Source organism: Ixodes scapularis, unplaced genomic scaffold, assembly GCF_016920785.2.
Source record: "Ixodes scapularis isolate PalLabHiFi unplaced genomic scaffold, ASM1692078v2 ptg000312l_1___fragment_3__unscaffolded, whole genome shotgun sequence".
NCBI lineage: Eukaryota > Metazoa > Arthropoda > Arachnida > Ixodida > Ixodidae > Ixodes > Ixodes scapularis.
The window spans coordinates 2,429,426-2,446,372 of record NW_024609958.1 but is presented as its reverse complement, the minus strand read 5'-3'; the positions used below and the strand labels follow the sequence as shown (position 1 = coordinate 2,446,372).

At 44.9% G+C, this 16,947-nt stretch overlaps 1 protein-coding gene across 1 annotated transcript in view; it reads left to right on the top strand.

Moving 5' to 3' along the window:
- Positions 1-15,759, top strand: part of LOC120836514 — a 32,443-nt gene extending 16,684 nt beyond the window's left edge. Inside the window, exon 4 of the mRNA XM_042287783.1 lies at positions 15,703-15,759. Within this exon, the coding sequence (XP_042143717.1) occupies positions 15,703-15,759 (57 nt within the window). The remainder of the gene's footprint in view (positions 1-15,702) is intronic.
- The last annotated feature ends 1,188 nt before the right edge of the window (positions 15,760-16,947 follow it).

Sequence of the window (16,947 nt, the reverse complement as noted above, 5' to 3'; positions counted from 1 at the left end):
AAAATTGTTTAATAATGCATTGCACATATACATTGAATACAGTTGCTGCGCAGTTGCTACTTGAGATATTTACGTGTTCCAGAAAACATCTGCTGCTGGGGGCCACCATAGAAGTAGGCAAGGTAGTGAGCTGGCTACATTACAAAGGAATCTACAAGTTCCCGGGATCACTGTCTCTAAATAAGTGGTAGTTTCTTGCAGTCATGGCCACTTTTGTGACATTCTCCTCACTTGTTTTCAGACGTGCAGTGTAAAAGTATTGCAGAAAGCAACCTGGGTGAGGTACCTTCTAGAAAAGCAGCAATAAAATAATCGTGTGAGGCTGACGATGACAGTCCAATAGCCAGCATCAAGGCTGTCACTGGTATTGACTCCAAGATACCTGAGACTAGTGGCGATGTCAGTGATGATGCCACAAGTACCAGAACAGGCCGACGAAGCAGTGGTATAAGGGCCGGCACACGTGTGCAGCTGAGCTGACAAGTGTGAAAAGGAAAAGGCCACATAGCCATAGAAGCTGTTTCGGCTCGTTGAAGCAGCCCGACATGCCCCACTAGAGCACTCGGAAGATGCGAGTCGCAGTAGCAGTGCCACGAAATGTTGGAGAAGCAACTGCTCGCATTGCGCAGAAGGTCGAGTGGGTAACTACGTTCAGTAAAGAAGGCGGTCATCGTCTTAAAGACGAAAATCGATTTCGTCGCTGCAAATCTTATGGAGGCGAAGGAATTGTGAGAAGGGAATAGAGTTGATTTGGGATCTAGGATGGATCAAGGAGTAAAGAAGGTAGCTATGGCTGTCAGTGGGTTTATAGTGCACAAAGGTGTGGAACCTGTGACCGTCACTAGTGACTTTTAAGTCTAGGAAGTTGACAGCGCATTTCGATATCAGTGACGTAAACTTGAGGGAGGGGTAGGCGTTACAGAGTGCAGACCACCACGTTTCCACCCTTATTGGCTGGCTTGGTTACGAGGTTAGTGCGGTTTCGAAGGGAGTTTAGAGCGGTAACTTCTTGTGGGGTTGCGTTGCGGTATTTAGAGATTAGTTTGCTAGAGGAGTTGGCAAGAATGCTATGACATGCTTTGATTGAACTGTCAGTTTCAGGGTGTTTGGCGGGAAGCAGGGTCCGGATAGTAGTCTTTGGGTTAATGGTGTCGAACATGGTGCGATTAAAGTTAGACGGATGCTGGGTGAAGTGGGCATCTAAAAGTAGGCATCAGAAGAATTGTTTGCTGTCCACATGTAAAAACAAAAAAGGGTAAGGTCGGCTTTGAAGTGCAGGAACGAGGGACGGGCCCTTCGATAAGATAACGTGTTCAGGGGCAGTGAGGGGTAAATTGTCTCGTATGGCGACACCATCAATGCGTTGGACGGCAGCCTCATCATTTCGGGGCAAGAGAGTGTATAGTTTCCTTGATTTACAGGTGAGACCATCGGCATAGAGATATGAGTTCACTTCCAGAATTTTGTCAACAAGTTTGCATGAGTGTGAATCGAAAGATGAGTCAAGGGACTTGAGGAGTCTTAGCGACGGTGAGCGTTTGGCGTAACTGGGCACAGTGGTCATTATGATATCTTAGATGTGCCTTCACTAGCTGGAGAGCAGCATTATCTAATATTTGTGACACTTTTGAAGGGCCGGAGGAATTCTCATTGGCAGGTTGTAAGGAGGGCCGGTGTGTTTACACGCAAGACATGTCGGAGTGCCGCACGGCGTGGTACCAGGGAGCAAAGTCTGAGGCTTTGTGGTCTGGTTGCTGCATACTGGAAGGGATCATAACTTGGGCTGTCGATAGGAAGTTAGGGCGGGTGCTTTAGAAATAACTGTAGAGTCTTCGAGGCGTGAACTGGTTTCCATGATTAGTTTGCCGAGCCTGGGTACGGAGGGATGGAACGTAAAGATGAGGGGGTTTCGGAATGGTTGCTGCATACTGGAAGGGATCGTAAGTTGGGCTGTCGATAGGAAGTTAGGGCGGGTACTTTAGAAATAACTGTAGAGTCTTCGAGGTGGGAAGTGGTTTCCATGATTAGTTTGCCGAGCCTGGGTAGGGAGGGATGGAACGTAAAGATGAGGGGGTTTCGGAATGGTTGCTGCACACTGGAAGGGATCGTAAGTTGGGCTGTTGATAGGAAGTTAGGGCGGGTGCTTTAGAAATAACTGTAGAGTATTTGAGGTGGGAAGTGGTTTCCATGATTAGTTTGCCGAGCCTGGGTACAAAGGGATGGAACGTAAATATGAGGGGGTTTCGGAATGGTTGCTGCATACTGGAAGGGATCGTAAATTGGGCTTCGATAGGAAGTTAGGGCGGGTGCTTTAGAAATAACTGTAGAGTCTTCGACGTGGGAAGTGGTTTCCATGATTAGTTTGCCGAGCCTGGGTATGGAGGAATGGAACGTAAAGATGAGGGGGTTTCGGAATGGTTGCTGCATACTGGAAGGGATCGTAAGTTGGGCTGTCGATAGGAAGTTAGGGCGGGTGCTTTAGAAATAACTGTAGAGTCTTTGAGGTGGGAAGTGGTTTCCATGATTAGTTTGCCGAGCCTGGGTACAAAGGGATGGAACGTAAAGATGAGGGGGTTTCGGAGTAGTGGCTGCATACTGGAAGGGATCGTAAGTTGGGCTTCGCTAGGAAGTTAGGGCGGGTGCTTTAGAAATAACTGTAGAGTCTTCGAGGTGGGAAGTGGTTTCCATGATTAGTTTGCCGAGCCTGGGTATGGAGGGATGGCACGTAAAGATGAGGGGGTTTCGGAGTGGTTGCTGCATACTGAAGGGATCGTAAGATGGGCTGTCGATAGGAAGTTAGGGTGGGTGCTTTAGAAATAACTGTAGAGTCTATGAGGTGGGAAGTGGTCTCCATGATTAGTTTGCCGAGCCTGGGTATGGGGGGATGGAACGTGAAGATGAGGGGGTTTCGGAGTGGTTGCTGCATACTGGAAGGGATCGTAAGTTGTGCTTCGATAGGACGTTAGGGCGGGTGCTTTAGAGATAACTGTAGAGTCTACCAGGTTTAAAGTGGTCTCGATGATTAGTCTGCTGAGCCTGGGTATGGAGGGATGGAACGTGATGATGAGGGTGTTGCATGGTGGTTTAGATCTTGGTTGGGGAAATAGAGCGTTGTGTCGCGAAATGTTAGAGACGCGACTGCTCGCATTGCACAGAACGCTGAGTGGGTAGCTACTTTCAATAAAGAAGGCGGTCATCGTCTTAAAGGGGCACTCAGGTGGATTCTGAGATCGTCTATTTTATGTCATAACTCAATCTATGGACTCTAAGCATCCTAAGAAACCCGAAATTACATACAAGGGCGGTCAATCTCGCTATTTAAAATTCTATTAAAAATTGCGGCATGCCCTCTTTTCTCCGCTGTGGCGCAGAACGCCAGAGGGTGCCATCGGACGGGAAGGCAACAGGGGAGGGCACATGACAGCCAATTACGAATAATGGCCTCCCGGCACACTACATTTTCAAACATGTGCGCCTTTGAAAAATCAGTCCGCCGAGAAGCCGTCACTTGTGAGTGGCTGTCGCGTGCCCTCCCATGCTGCCTTCCCGTCCGGTGGCACCCCCTGGTGTTCTGCGCTACGGCACAGAAAAGGTGGCGTGCCACAATCTTTAATTGGAGTTTTACTATGAAAATCGGCTGCCCTTGAATGCTATCTTGGGTTTTTTAGAATGCTTAAAGCCCATAGATTGAGTTATGCCAATAAATAGACGATCTCAGAATCCACTTGAGTGCCCCTTTAAGCTGTTGACGGAAATCAATGTCGTTGCTGCAAATCCTACAAAGGCAAAGGATCTGCAGCCTCAAACGCCTTTTTGAGCTCCAGCACTGGTTTGCCCAGGGGACGACGCTACACCCTTTTGTCCAGGACACCACACACCAGACGGTCCCATAGCATGGCTGACAAGGTCTCACCAAAGTTGCAGTGTTCGGAGAAGCGGCGTGGGGCGGGGACGAAATTCGAGATGCTTTCTCCAGGCTGTTGGCTGCACTTATGAAACGCAAAGCACTGAACAATCACTGACGGGCACGGTGTGAAGTGGGCGGTGAGCTCCAACACAATGTCCGCATAGGGAGTCCACTGGCACACACAACGAGCATACGACGGAGTAGATTGTCGGTCCACAAACGCTACACGGGACTGCGCATATTGGGGACTCCTCGACGATGTTGAGTATAATGAAGAAAACGTTTAGTCGCTCCTGGTACAGGAACCATGTTTCAATCTTTTTGGGTCGAACTCTTCGAGATGTCTCAGCCGCCCTTTGATGACAACGTTAGGCTCGTCTTTTTTCGCCATATGCTTTCGTCGTTGCCAAGTTGCCACGAAGCTGTCGTTGCTCAAAAAAGTGTGGTTGCGTGCCTCGGAGTTTGAATTTCTTCATTCTCGTTGTTGCCCAAAGTTTTATTCAGGCGGCCGACTTGGCCGTGCAGAAAAGAGGAGTTAGACAAGAGACACGTGGTTTACGACGAGTCCCCAGAATGACAAACGGTTCGGTAAAACCAGCTTGACTCGCCTTGGCTTGACTTCTGCCGACTCGCCGATGATGCCAGATGCACACACAACACTCACGACGCAAGATTTCGTTTCATTTTAAGTGCAAGATCCAGGCTTTCAATGTCGCTACCAAGCATGCACGGTCATGTAGTGTTAGCATCGTTCAAAGCAACATGCTCATGCTCATAGCTTCAGCTTCACTTGCGCATGAAGTAAATGAAACCATAGCCCCTGTATCCACTCTAATTCTCCAAGTCAGTAGTAGGCTGAAATTTATCCATCACTACAAAAAGTTGGGAGTGATGCTGAGAAGTCTGGGAGGGTCGTCGCATGTACGGAATTGACTGATCGACGTGCCGTTCCCTGCAAGATGATGTCCTGGGTTGGGCAAGGTTCGAGCATGTTGGATGCTATCAGGAACACGTGGTTACACAGGATCCGTGGGGACACGGCAGTCCCATTGACTGTGGCCATATGTGCCTGGGGCGTCACTGCTTCCCGAGTGCTAGCCAGTGCCAACCTCTAGAAGATGGTCACGAAACTGCCTCAGCATCCCAACACTGAGATACTGGAACTGGTAGCAGTGGTCTAGGAGAGCCAGAGGAATCACTGTAGTTGGATAGAAACTTTGCAACAGATGCATCAGTCCTCTAGGCATAAAATATCTTACACCTTAGACATATTATTCTCAAAATTGTAGATTCAATGGGGAAGCAGAGCAGTCAAAATTTCACCACACAGCTAGCTTGGAACATTTCTTGGAAACTTCACAGAATGGCAAACATTCTATAGCTTCTAAACATAGTATTTACAGTGCTAGAAGCTGGGACTCTTGTCTCGTATTTAGAAACAGTTATTCAGTCATTTTCACCTCATCAAAGATGCACAATTGGGAAGATGATCAATCCAGTTGTTTTATTTACATTAAAACGAGTTAACGAATAACTTTAGAATGCTGACAGGAGCTATATCAGTTAGTTTTGAGTGACATTCAGTAAAAGGAAGACAAGTGAATTTTTTTATCTTTTTAATTTTGTGAGTTTGAAACAAGATTGCCTGCATTTTCTAAGAGCTAAAAAAACATGTAGGGATATTATTTCTACTAATTCAATCATTTTTTCTTTTTTTTCTTGGTTTTCGCAAAAAAGGGTACTTACTATATTTATTGTGCTTTGGTAGCCGCTGGTGCTGAAACTTGATGTCCCAGGTGGCATTCCTACAGCGATTCCCTATGACCTGAGGGAGTCCTGGGGCAGTTCGGTTATCCCGTGTGTGTTTAACCGTTCAGCGGTCGCGGCGGCGCTCAAGATCTTCGGCCAGTCGCGTCGGAGGGGTGCGATCACTTGGCAGTGGTTTTCCTCTCGACGAGCAAGTTGGCGATGGTTCTGTCCTCCACAGGAGAGTATAGCTTTGCAGCGCCGACCCACTTTGTCACTGGGGTGGTTAGGTGCACGCAAGTCACCTGGCGAACCAAGCACTCTATGTAACACCGACACACATTCACAAGGTGCCTGATCACGTCGCCGACATCAGCCGAACGCCTGCTTGAAGACGCAGTACGTTAGTAGGTACGGTAGCCTGTCTTCAAACCGAAGCTCGCGGAATGCGTCTACGACGAAGATGATGGACGGCCTTCTCAACAGCCGGAGACGCTCGAACCAAGATCAATCCATACCGCCGTGATAGTGACGGCGGAAGCGCAATACGGCATCCAAGATCCCTCGCAGACGTAGAAGTGAACACGGCAGCCGAAGATCGAGCGTAAGGGACAGCCAGAGCAAGCAAGCACTACCGAAATTAACGAAAGAACTGCGCGAGCAAGCTGTCAACTGTAGTCCTGTAGTGGCGGAGCGCGGGAGGCTCGGCTTACGGATCGGCTTATGACGACGTTAGGTTGGCTAATGGATTTCGCCCCACGCTTCGCTTTATTTTTTCGTCAGAAACTTGTGAGAGCAACTTTCTATCCCAGTTTTTTGTTATATTTTCTTGTCCCAGCAGACAACACACACAAAAACAAGTGTTTTGCCGTGTTAAAATTGTTTATTGACGAAAACGTGTTCTATGTGCACGAGACGAATTTGCGATCGCAATTGTAATAGACATCACTTAAATGTCATTTTAGTTGTCGCCTGGCAGGTCCCGTCCTGAAAGTCATTTGAAAACCTGAATGTCATTTGGCGTAAATGCCATTTTAGCTGCCGTCTGACAGGGGTATTAGTGTTGTTGCGCTCTCTGTCAATAATGTCAGTTTGCGACCAATGTGCCGTACAATCGTTACACTCACTCATGTGTTTAGCAATCTCTGAGACGTTCTCTTCCCCTGTCTTTCTTCTTCGACCAAGTTTCCCTGCTTTTACCACAGTCTCGGGGTTTCTACATCATGACGTAAAATTGCTTTTGGGATATTGTCAATTTTAGTTTTCCACACTTGCGAACAATTTGGATACACAGTGATACCATAACGTAGTACACCATATTCCCAAGCATTGGCAACCATTCTTCCTACTGAGAGAGGTAGAAACATTTTCGTGGATTATAAAAGGCAGGATACACCTCGCAGTTTATTAGCAATGTAGGTGAGATGGGAATCGCAGGATAGATCACTATCAAAAGCTATACCTAAGTATTTTATTACATTAACATACTCAATGGGTGTACAACGGCAATTATTACAATTCGACGAATGGAGCAAAAATGGAATATTCAGACATTTATGTTTCAAAGGATTACTGAAACATACAAGCTTTGTTTTCTTTGTGTTAAATTTGATGAGATTGGAGTAACACCAATTCATTACATTGGTAGCAGTAGAATGCGATGAAATAATTGCACTGTGCAGATTTATATGTGTGACACTAAAAAGGTATCAATAGCGTACTGATATAAGTCACATGCAAAACATATTTTCACCGTATCATTTACACACGGATTAAATAAAAGTGGCGACAACACAGAACCTTGAGGAGTCCTCCCTTCAAATTCAATGCCCAGGTTCGGATATTACAAATAGAAACTTGCTGTGTACGATCTGATAGAAACTTTGGAATAACCGTAATAATAATAATAATAATAATAATGATTTTCATTGTCTCAACGATCATCAGTACATATAAAATAACATGTTCGTCTAAGCCGATGAAGGCATGAGCGACTAAACCCGGCGGATCGGACAAACAAAAAAGACAAGATGCAAAAAAAAAAAAAAAACATGAAAAAATCCCAGAACTCAACAGCTTCGGGAAAACAATTTGCAATGCAATAAGGAAAATAGCCTTGTACAAAGGCCAAAGCGAACACCCGTAGCATTTGCAAAACATACAAGGTGAACCTCCCCCCCCCCCCCCCCAACCCTCCCCCCGTTCAAAAGAAGAAAATAAACATAATAATAGACAGTAAAACAAGGCAAGGACGAAATGCAAAACATCCTAGATCGCGGCAAAATACGAACGAAGCCATTTTTTTTTTCTTTTTTTAACTTTGCTTTACCTGTAACATCGTACAGTTCATCTGAAAGAGCATTAAAAGCCTCCGAGACATATGAAGCTGCGCTTTTTTTTTCCGTATCTAGTCATACATTTGACTATCTTAAAGCGAGGGGACACACGAAGAAGGTGTGGAGGCTCATAAAGTGTTTTGAATTTGTCATATTAATAATAATAATAATAATAATAATATCATTATTAATATCTTGATTTGACTCCGGAGAGCCGGGGCACCCCGGTAAGGCAACAGCCCGTGCCATGGAGGCCCGCGGTGTCGCGTATAATGAACGTGATAATGCGATGAGTATATACATCCAAGGATGACGACCGGATTGTTCCTATTGCGGAGGACGTCGGTCCGATATGAAGACGTCCATATTCCGTTGAGAGCGGGTCAGCAGCTGGCCAAGGGGATGTGCTGCCTGCCGTTCGATCGGTGCACGGACAAAGGAACCCAAGGAGCATGGTGGTGCTGTCGCTCACTGGGGTCGAAGCATCAGGCTCCAAGGGGGCAGCCCAGTCAAAGCAGAAGGCTGCGGCCTTCGAAGTACCGAGGCCCAGGGCTTAGATTGAGACACCGCCGACACCCGGTGTGGCATCTTCTCGACGTCGTCATCTTCCTGATTTTTTTTTTTCAGACAGTTTTAGCTGATACGCTTTTCTAGCAAGCAGGCCAAGAGCAAACTGTCACCGAGACGCCGAGATAAAACGCTTCTATTTCACGCTTTAAATGTTTCAATATTGTGACGTCGCGGTTAGCTGATTAGTCGAGGCTATGTCCCACATTTAGTTTACGCTTCATCCGCGGGAGGAGTATTCGGCGCTGGCGGCGGCCTTCGCTGCCGCCCATTGGCCAAACTCTTCCAATATACGGCTCTGATCGGCATGTGACCGCTCATTCTGTCTGTAACTTGGGGAAATGAACGCAGTTTTTTTTTTTTTTTCTAATTTTGCGGTGGCTGCCAAACGAGATATAATCTAGCCCATGTTTCGTAGGTTGTGAACGTCGAAGATTAATGCCGCGCGTTATTTAGTGGAAGCCTTGAAATAGTGACCCGGCACCTTTATTACAATAGTAAAGAGGAAAAAAGTATCTCCTTTGGTGCAAGTACTGAAACGAAGTCTCCACCCAACTACCCCAATCTGATTTGAAAAAAAAAAATGAAAGACGTTTGTCAAAATCGGTAATTCGAAACTAGAGCGCAGCTTTTGAGGATGAGGCCTGGAGGGTACGGAGGGGAGGGTACGCCCAAATACTTTACTAGGGGGAATACAGGACACTCCGCTCATTTGCATTAGACGGAGCGATGGCCGCGCCGATTCCTCCCCTGGTGGCGCGGGATAATTTGGGTGTGTCCCTCTCTCTATTTCCTCTCCCCTCCTCTCACATTTCCTCCTCCCACCAGAACACGTGACCTGATATGCGTCACCGACGATGCCAAACGCGGGCGGGCGAACACGCGGGCGCCGGGCTAGGCGTGTTGGCTAGGCCGGGCGCGACGACTATCAGCGGCCACCATTGCACGACCTGTCACTGCATGTTGATGCCAGCGTCCTTCTCGACGGAAGACACGCTACAGTGTCCTTTTGTAGTGCACCTAGTATGACGCGTTCGCCGCTGGAAAGAATCCGTGAAAATGGCAGGAGGGACCTTGTGCTCCGTTCTCCGCTGCAAGAACCGGACCTTGCAGGGCAAAAACCTGTCATTCTTTCGGTTCCCTCCAGATCAAATCACGTAAGCAAACAACTTCGGCGTCGCGTTTCTCATGGTGACCTAATTCAAAATTTGTGTGTAAAACATATATATGACCCGTGTCTGTTGAATGCTGAGCTGTATAAATTTGTTCAAAGCGTTATTGTCTGTGTAAACAGAGATATGTTGTTTTTTTTTAGAATGCAAAGTTGTACGTATTTGCTCAATGTGCAATAAATATTGTTCAACAAAAAAGAATTGTCGAATGACATTTATGAGTGGAATCTGAGTTCGCACCTTCAATTATCATTGTAGAAATACTAAAATAATCCAAACCAACTTTGTTCAAGGCCAGCATGGTGTATTAGGAAAAATTTTGACTATACACGTAGTAATAAAAAAATATTCCCATCTTTCTGAATATTTTTATTTCTGTTGCCTTCGGCTGCTGCAAAGCACCACCTACTCGCATTTTGAAAATAGCGAGAAAAGGATCACACGATTGAACCGTCTCATATCTAATACACAGAACCCCACTCCTGATATCAGAATTTTGCGCCAGCCAGACGTTCCCGAAACCACCACTTCGAAAAATGCTCGACATACCGAGCTCGCGAAAAAAGGGTCTGTGCCTTCTCAGGCATCTTAGCGATAATCATAGTAGCAAACACTTTGCTGTGAAGTATATGACAATACATTGCCGTGCCTGCTAAACGTGCTTCTCGTGTCGACATGGTTCCTTAATATTAGTTGCAACGTACCGCTTTGAAGTGCGATTACGACTAACCACACTTATTAGAACATCTTTCAAAACCGCCCGTACAAATTTCGATACTCGCTGATGGGCGTGCGGTTTATGTAACACAACGTAGACATAGAGGTCAGTATACGCGCCCTTTAAATAAGTCACCAATGAAGTGTCCGCTGGTTTTCGAAATAAATAGCGCGAAGGTCAAGAACGAACTGACGGTACAAGCGCTAACTCACAACTGTCGTTTTAATAATCACACAGAAGACGAGAAAGAGGTAGCGTTTCTCTCTCGTCTTTCTTTTCGGTATGAAAATTCCCAAAATGAAACGGTCTTGATGGAAGAGGAAGTTACGTTGAAGGAACTGAGAAATAAAAATAAAGGAAGAAGGCGTTACGTTAAAAAACTGAAAATTAGCAGAAAGAAAGGAAGAAGTTGTCCACAGTGAACCAAAGAAACCACCTTAAGTGGGAAAGTTAAGGTAGTTGAGTTCTTTTTCAGTCAATGCCACTGATGGTGCACTGACACACGAGTTCTCCTTTTCTTTTATGGCCAGTGCCTCGTATATTTCCCTTGATCTCTTCTCACGATACCTTCGAAGGATCCTTGTCTCTGTAAGTTTCGGCTTGCAGTGACAGTCTCTTACGTGCACTGCAAGATGCCCCGATGGTGTTGATTTGAGTGACGCAGCGTGTTCACGTAACCTGGTGTTCACACACCGGCCAGATTGACCAACATATACTCTGCCACAGGTGAAAGGGATTTCATATATAACCTGGCTTTGGCAAGGTATATATGTTTGCTTGTGCCTCTGACCGCATTCGTTGCGGCGGTCTAGTGGGGAATTTATCACAGGACAAAGCTTCCTTAGCTTGTCTGGTGCTGAAAAGACGACAGGGATGTCATACCTGGCAGCCACCTTTTTCATGTTGTGTGATACCCGGTGAATGTAGGGTATTACAGCCGGGCGTTGTCCTTTGTTCTTGGCTTTGTCTTTCTGTCTGTGGTTGTTGATCATTTTTTCTGCTACATCGTACAAGGTGGGACTTGGATAACCAGAGGTCTTGAGTCGGTTTATCTGTGTCTCAAAGCTCTGTCTTGCCGTGTGGTCACATGACTTTTTTAGGGCTGCGCTAAGAGAGTTTTTGACTATAGCCATTTTAATGAGTTTTGAATGGGAGGACTCATATTGGAGTAATTGTTTTCTTGAGCGTGGCATGTACATCCAGCAAGTGTGGTTTTGTTGGAATATCATCTGTAGATCAAGAAATTGAAGGCTGTCGCCTGTCGGTAGCTCGTGTGTAAAGTTGAGTCATTGTGCGTTTTCAGTGAAGATTGAACGTATATTGTTGATTTGTTGCTCGTTATTTACATCAGGTCTGTTTTTTAGTAGCACGAGATAATCGTCCACATATCTGTATATTCTTGTCACTTGGTTGTTGGATACCCGCTGGGCGATGGCCCGATCGCATTTGGATAAGAAGATGTCGCATAACACTGGTGCCACACATGATCCAATACAAATTCCTTTCTTTTGCAGGTAAGTATTCCCGTTGAATGAGACGACTGTGGATGCTAGGTAGAATGTCAGTAACTCCAAGAATGACTCAAGATGTACGCCAGATTTGTTTTGGAAAGGCACTGTACCATTTTCTTCGATACATTCTTTTACAGCTACGTACAGTTGGTCATGAGGTATTGAATAAAACAAATCTTCCACGTCAAGGGAGAAACCATATTGTACTAGTACGTTGTCACTTTTTAGATCCTGTATAACTTGTTCTGAGTTTGAAATCAGGAACGGATCTTCCAGGCGGAGGTTTGATAACTGACTAAATAGGAACCTTGACATAGCTCCTTGCCAAGAACCTTTTTCAGTTACGACCACACGGAAGGGACATCCCCCTTTGTGTGTTTTAGCCGTAAAGAACATATCCAAAACATCTTTCCTGGATGCGGTAATCTGCTTTTTCAGATTTGTTAACTCAAGCTTGAAGCACAGTTGAAGTGCTTTAGCTTTCACTTTTTTGGTCTTTTTATCTTGCAAAGAGTTGAAGTTCTTTTGTATGGCTAAAGTCGCCTTTTGTAAATACATATTGGTGGGGCATACTACAAATCCCCCTTCCTTATCTGAAACTAGGAGATTCAAATTATGTGTTTTGAAATAATCGACCACTCTAGGTCTCATTATCTTGTTCTTAACATGTCCGGATTTTGACAAAACCTCAACACATTCATCAATACATCTGGTCCTGTCATTTTCCGGAGCTTTCGCAGCAATGTCGCGTACAGTCGACAGCACCTGTACTCCCTGTATGTGCGGAGCCGTACAAAATTTGGGGCCTTTCTCCAGGACCTTTTCAATGTCTGCGGGAAGAGAGGACTCGCCCAAAAATCTGACCGGCTCGCCTTGGTGTTCCTTCTGTTTGGCTCGTAGATATCGTAGGTGTGGTATGTAGGTCCTCCAGAGAGATTCAGTCATCCTGGTTGAAGTGTGGAGAAAGGACTTGTATCTTGATTCATGGTTGAAACCGGAGGCATCCGTGTTTGCTAGCAGCCACAGGCACTCACGGTAAAACCTAACTTGTCTCCACAGTTCTTTACGGCTAAAACACACAAAGGGGGATGTCCCTTCCGTGTGGTCGTAACTGAAAAAGGTTCTTGGCAAGGAGCTATGTCAAGGTTCCTATTTAGTCAGTTATCAAACCTCCGCCTGGAAGATCCGTTCCTGATTTCAAACTCAGAACAAGTTATACAGGATCTAAAAAGTGACAACGTACTAGTACAATATGGTTTCTCCCTTGACGTGGAAGATTTGTTTTATTCAATACCTCATGACCAACTGTTCGTAGCTGTAAAAGAATGTATCGAAGAAAATGGTACAGTGCCTTTCCAAAACAAATCTGGCGTACATCTTGAGTCATTCTTGGAGTTACTGACATTCTACCTAGCATCCACAGTCGTCTCATTCAACGGGAATACATACCTGCAAAAGAAAGGAATTTGTGTTGGATCATGTGTGGCACCAGTGTTATGCGACATCTTCTTATCCAAATGCGATCGGGCCATCGCCCAGCGGGTATCCAACAACCAAGTGACAAGAATATACAGATATGTGGACGATTATCTCGTGCTACTAAAAAAACAGACCTGATGTAAATAACGAGCAACAAATCAACAATATACGTTCAATCTTCACTGAAAACGCACAAGGACTCAACTTTACACACGAGCTACCGACAGGCGACAGCCCTCAATTTCTTGATCTACAGATGATATTCCAACAAAACCACACTTGCTGGATGTACATGCCACGCTCAAGAAAACAATTACTCCAATATGAGTCCTCCCATTCAAAACTCATTAAAATGGCTATAGTCAAAAACTCTCTTAGCGCAGCCCTAAAAAAGTCATGTGACCACACGGCAAGACAGAGCTTTGAGACACAGATAAACCGACTCAAGACCTCTGGTTATCCAAGTCCCACCTTGTACGATGTAGCAGAAAAAATGATCAACAACCACAGACAGAAAGACAAAGCCAAGAACAAAGGACAACGCCCGGCTGTAATACCCTACATTCACCGGGTATCACACAACATGAAAAAGGTGGCTGCCAGGTATGACATCCCTGTCGTCTTTTCAGCACCAGACAAGCTAAGGAAGCTTTGTCCTGTGATAAATTCCCCACTAGACCGCCGCAACGAATGCGGTCAGAGGCACAAGCAAACATATATACCTTGCCAAAGCCAGGTTATATATGAAATCCCTTTCACCTGTGGCAGAGTATATGTTGGTCAATCTGGCCGGTGTGTGAACACCAGGTTACGTGAACACGCTGCGTCACTCAAATCAACACCATCGGGGCATCTTGCAGTGCACGTAAGAGACTGTCACTGCAAGCCGAAACTTACAGAGACAAGGATCCTTCGAAGGTATCGTGAGAAGAGATCAAGGGAAATATACGAGGCACTGGCCATAAAAGAAAAGGAGAACTCGTGTGTCAGTGCACCATCAGTGGCATTGACTGAAAAAGAACTCAACTACCTTAACTTTCCCACTTAAGGTGGTTTCTTTGGTTCACTGTGGACAACTTCTTCCTTTCTTTCTGCTAATTTTCAGTTTTTTAACGTAACGCCTTCTTCCTTTATTTTTATTTCTCAGTTCCTTCAACGTAACTTCCTCTTCCATCAAGACCGTTTCATTTTGGGAATTTTCATACCGAAAAGAAAGACGAGAGAGAAACGCTACCTCTTTCTCGTCTTCTGTGTGATTATTAAAACGACAGTTGTGAGTTAGCGCTTGTACCGTCAGTTCGTTCTTGACCTTCGCGCTATTTATTTCGAAAATGCATATCCAACTAGCCCACCTTAATATTTTTGTCCGCTGGTTTTTAAATTCAACAGACGACCTACGCCGCCGCGACCGAAGAGCGTGCACGCACCGAAAGAAGTTCGGCCGGTAGTAAAATATCCCGCACCGAGAGACGGCGCTAGTCACCATCCGATCCTAAAGGGAAAAACCGCAACGCCATGACACATCCACCCATTCAAAGCGCGCAAAACCTGTCGTCCCCGAGGCCATTGTATTCGCGGGGAGTGTCCTGTATTCCCCCTCGTAAAGTATTTGGTACGCCACTCCTCCCTTTCCTTCTCCTTTCCTGCTCCTCTCCTCCTGTCACTGAACTTGTTGATCGGTGACGTGACACATAGTCTTGACATTATTTTTGCCCGCTACATTTAGCGGGGAAACTGAATTGGTGTTGAGGTCACGTGACGTCAATTTGCCCGCTAAATTTGCCGGGTAAATATTCTCGCTATATTTAGCCGCGAAATTTTCTCGCTAAATTTAGCGGAAAAATTTCTCCACTAACTTTAGTGGGACAGTTTCCCCGCTAAATTAAAGGAAAATTTTACCGCTAAATTTACCGAAAAATTTAAACGCTAAATTTAGCGGGAAATTTTTCCCGCTCAGTAAAATCGAAAAATTTCCCCGCTAAGCAAAGTGGGAAAATTTCCCCGCTAACTTTAGCGGGGAAACGTCCCATAATGCAACGCGCGCGGTTAGGCCGACGCCGCTCAACCCGGAAACGGGCGCCTAAGAGCTGCGATCTAAAAGTACATATTAGTGCCTCTTTTGGGGTCGCTCTTTTATCATGCGCGTTTCATTACACAAGAATTGCCGTGAAATTTAAAAAAAACGACTACCATCAAGCGAAGTTGTTCGAACGCTGATATTTGTGTTCTAATTGTTATATAATCAGAATTGCATTCTCTCTCTCAGAATCCCTGCACCGAAGAAGAGCTAGAACACCTCCAAAAGTGGGCTAAGAACTTGTAAAACAAGAAAGAAAAAAATAAAGGCTAATTGTGCAATGCCTAACAAGGGAAGCAACTTTTTTTTACGGCGACTGCGATAAGCATTGTCATGTGCCTTTCATCCGAATCTATCATTTATAAAAAAAAATAAAAAAATTAAAAATCGCACATCTTTTTCTTTTGTTTTTCACGTGATGCTCAATAAATATATAAGCTGGACTGTAATGCGGCATGCGCTTCTGATGGGGTGTATTGCCTATTGCGTTACATATCGGTTAGGAAATTAGCGTTCGTAATTCAAGGGAAACATCGAAGGCAATGCGGAGTTAAAAATGTCACAGTGTCTACTTGAGAAATCTGGAACATGGCATCGGCAAACCACAAACCAGCAAACTAACTAAAAAAAGAAAAGGACAAAAATATATTTAAAAACAAAAATGTGGCTGGATAAATAGCTGCTAGGGAACTCGGGAGCTAGGTTTAAAGTAATTCGTCGACTTCGATTTTTATTCATTTGCGTTTCACGATAAAGAACAGTGTCTGGGATAAGCTGTTACGAACTACGTCCTGTATTTCATTTCTAGCATGTTTGGAGTGGAAAGGTGTTCTAAATTCCCGAAAACGATTGTTTCTTGAAAAATTCAATTTCTGAGAACTTAACCCTTCATTTGGTAACTTTACCGCCTTAGTAGTATTCGTAAACCACGTTTCTGAAAGCATAATTACATAAATCAAAAATTTGAATTGATGAGGCTCGTCTACTTTGTTTCGCGTTGAACGACCGTTAATGTGGAAACACCTAAAAAAACTGCAATATTTATTTCCCGAAAAGGTTTTCACATTTGATGGAAGAAAATAGTCATCATCTAACGGAAAATTTATAGCGTCCATTTTATTATTCAGCAATAAATTGGCGTTGTCATTCATTGCAAAAGAAAAAAAAAACTAAATAAGGCTGACATCAAAAGCATCACACAAGTTTCTGTAAATCATCTCAAGGCTTAATCACGGGCACACTCTCATCAGGTACTCCTCCAGAGCGAGACTTGGTGCAAGAAGGTATATATGCACTCTTTCGTAGGTTTATTTTTTATGCTTTGTTTATTTTCTGATTTAAGAATTGAAGTTTTGCTACAACCCCCCCCCCCCCCCCCCCCCCCCCCCAAGAACTTGAAGGACACACATCTAGGTACGGAAAATGACTGTATTT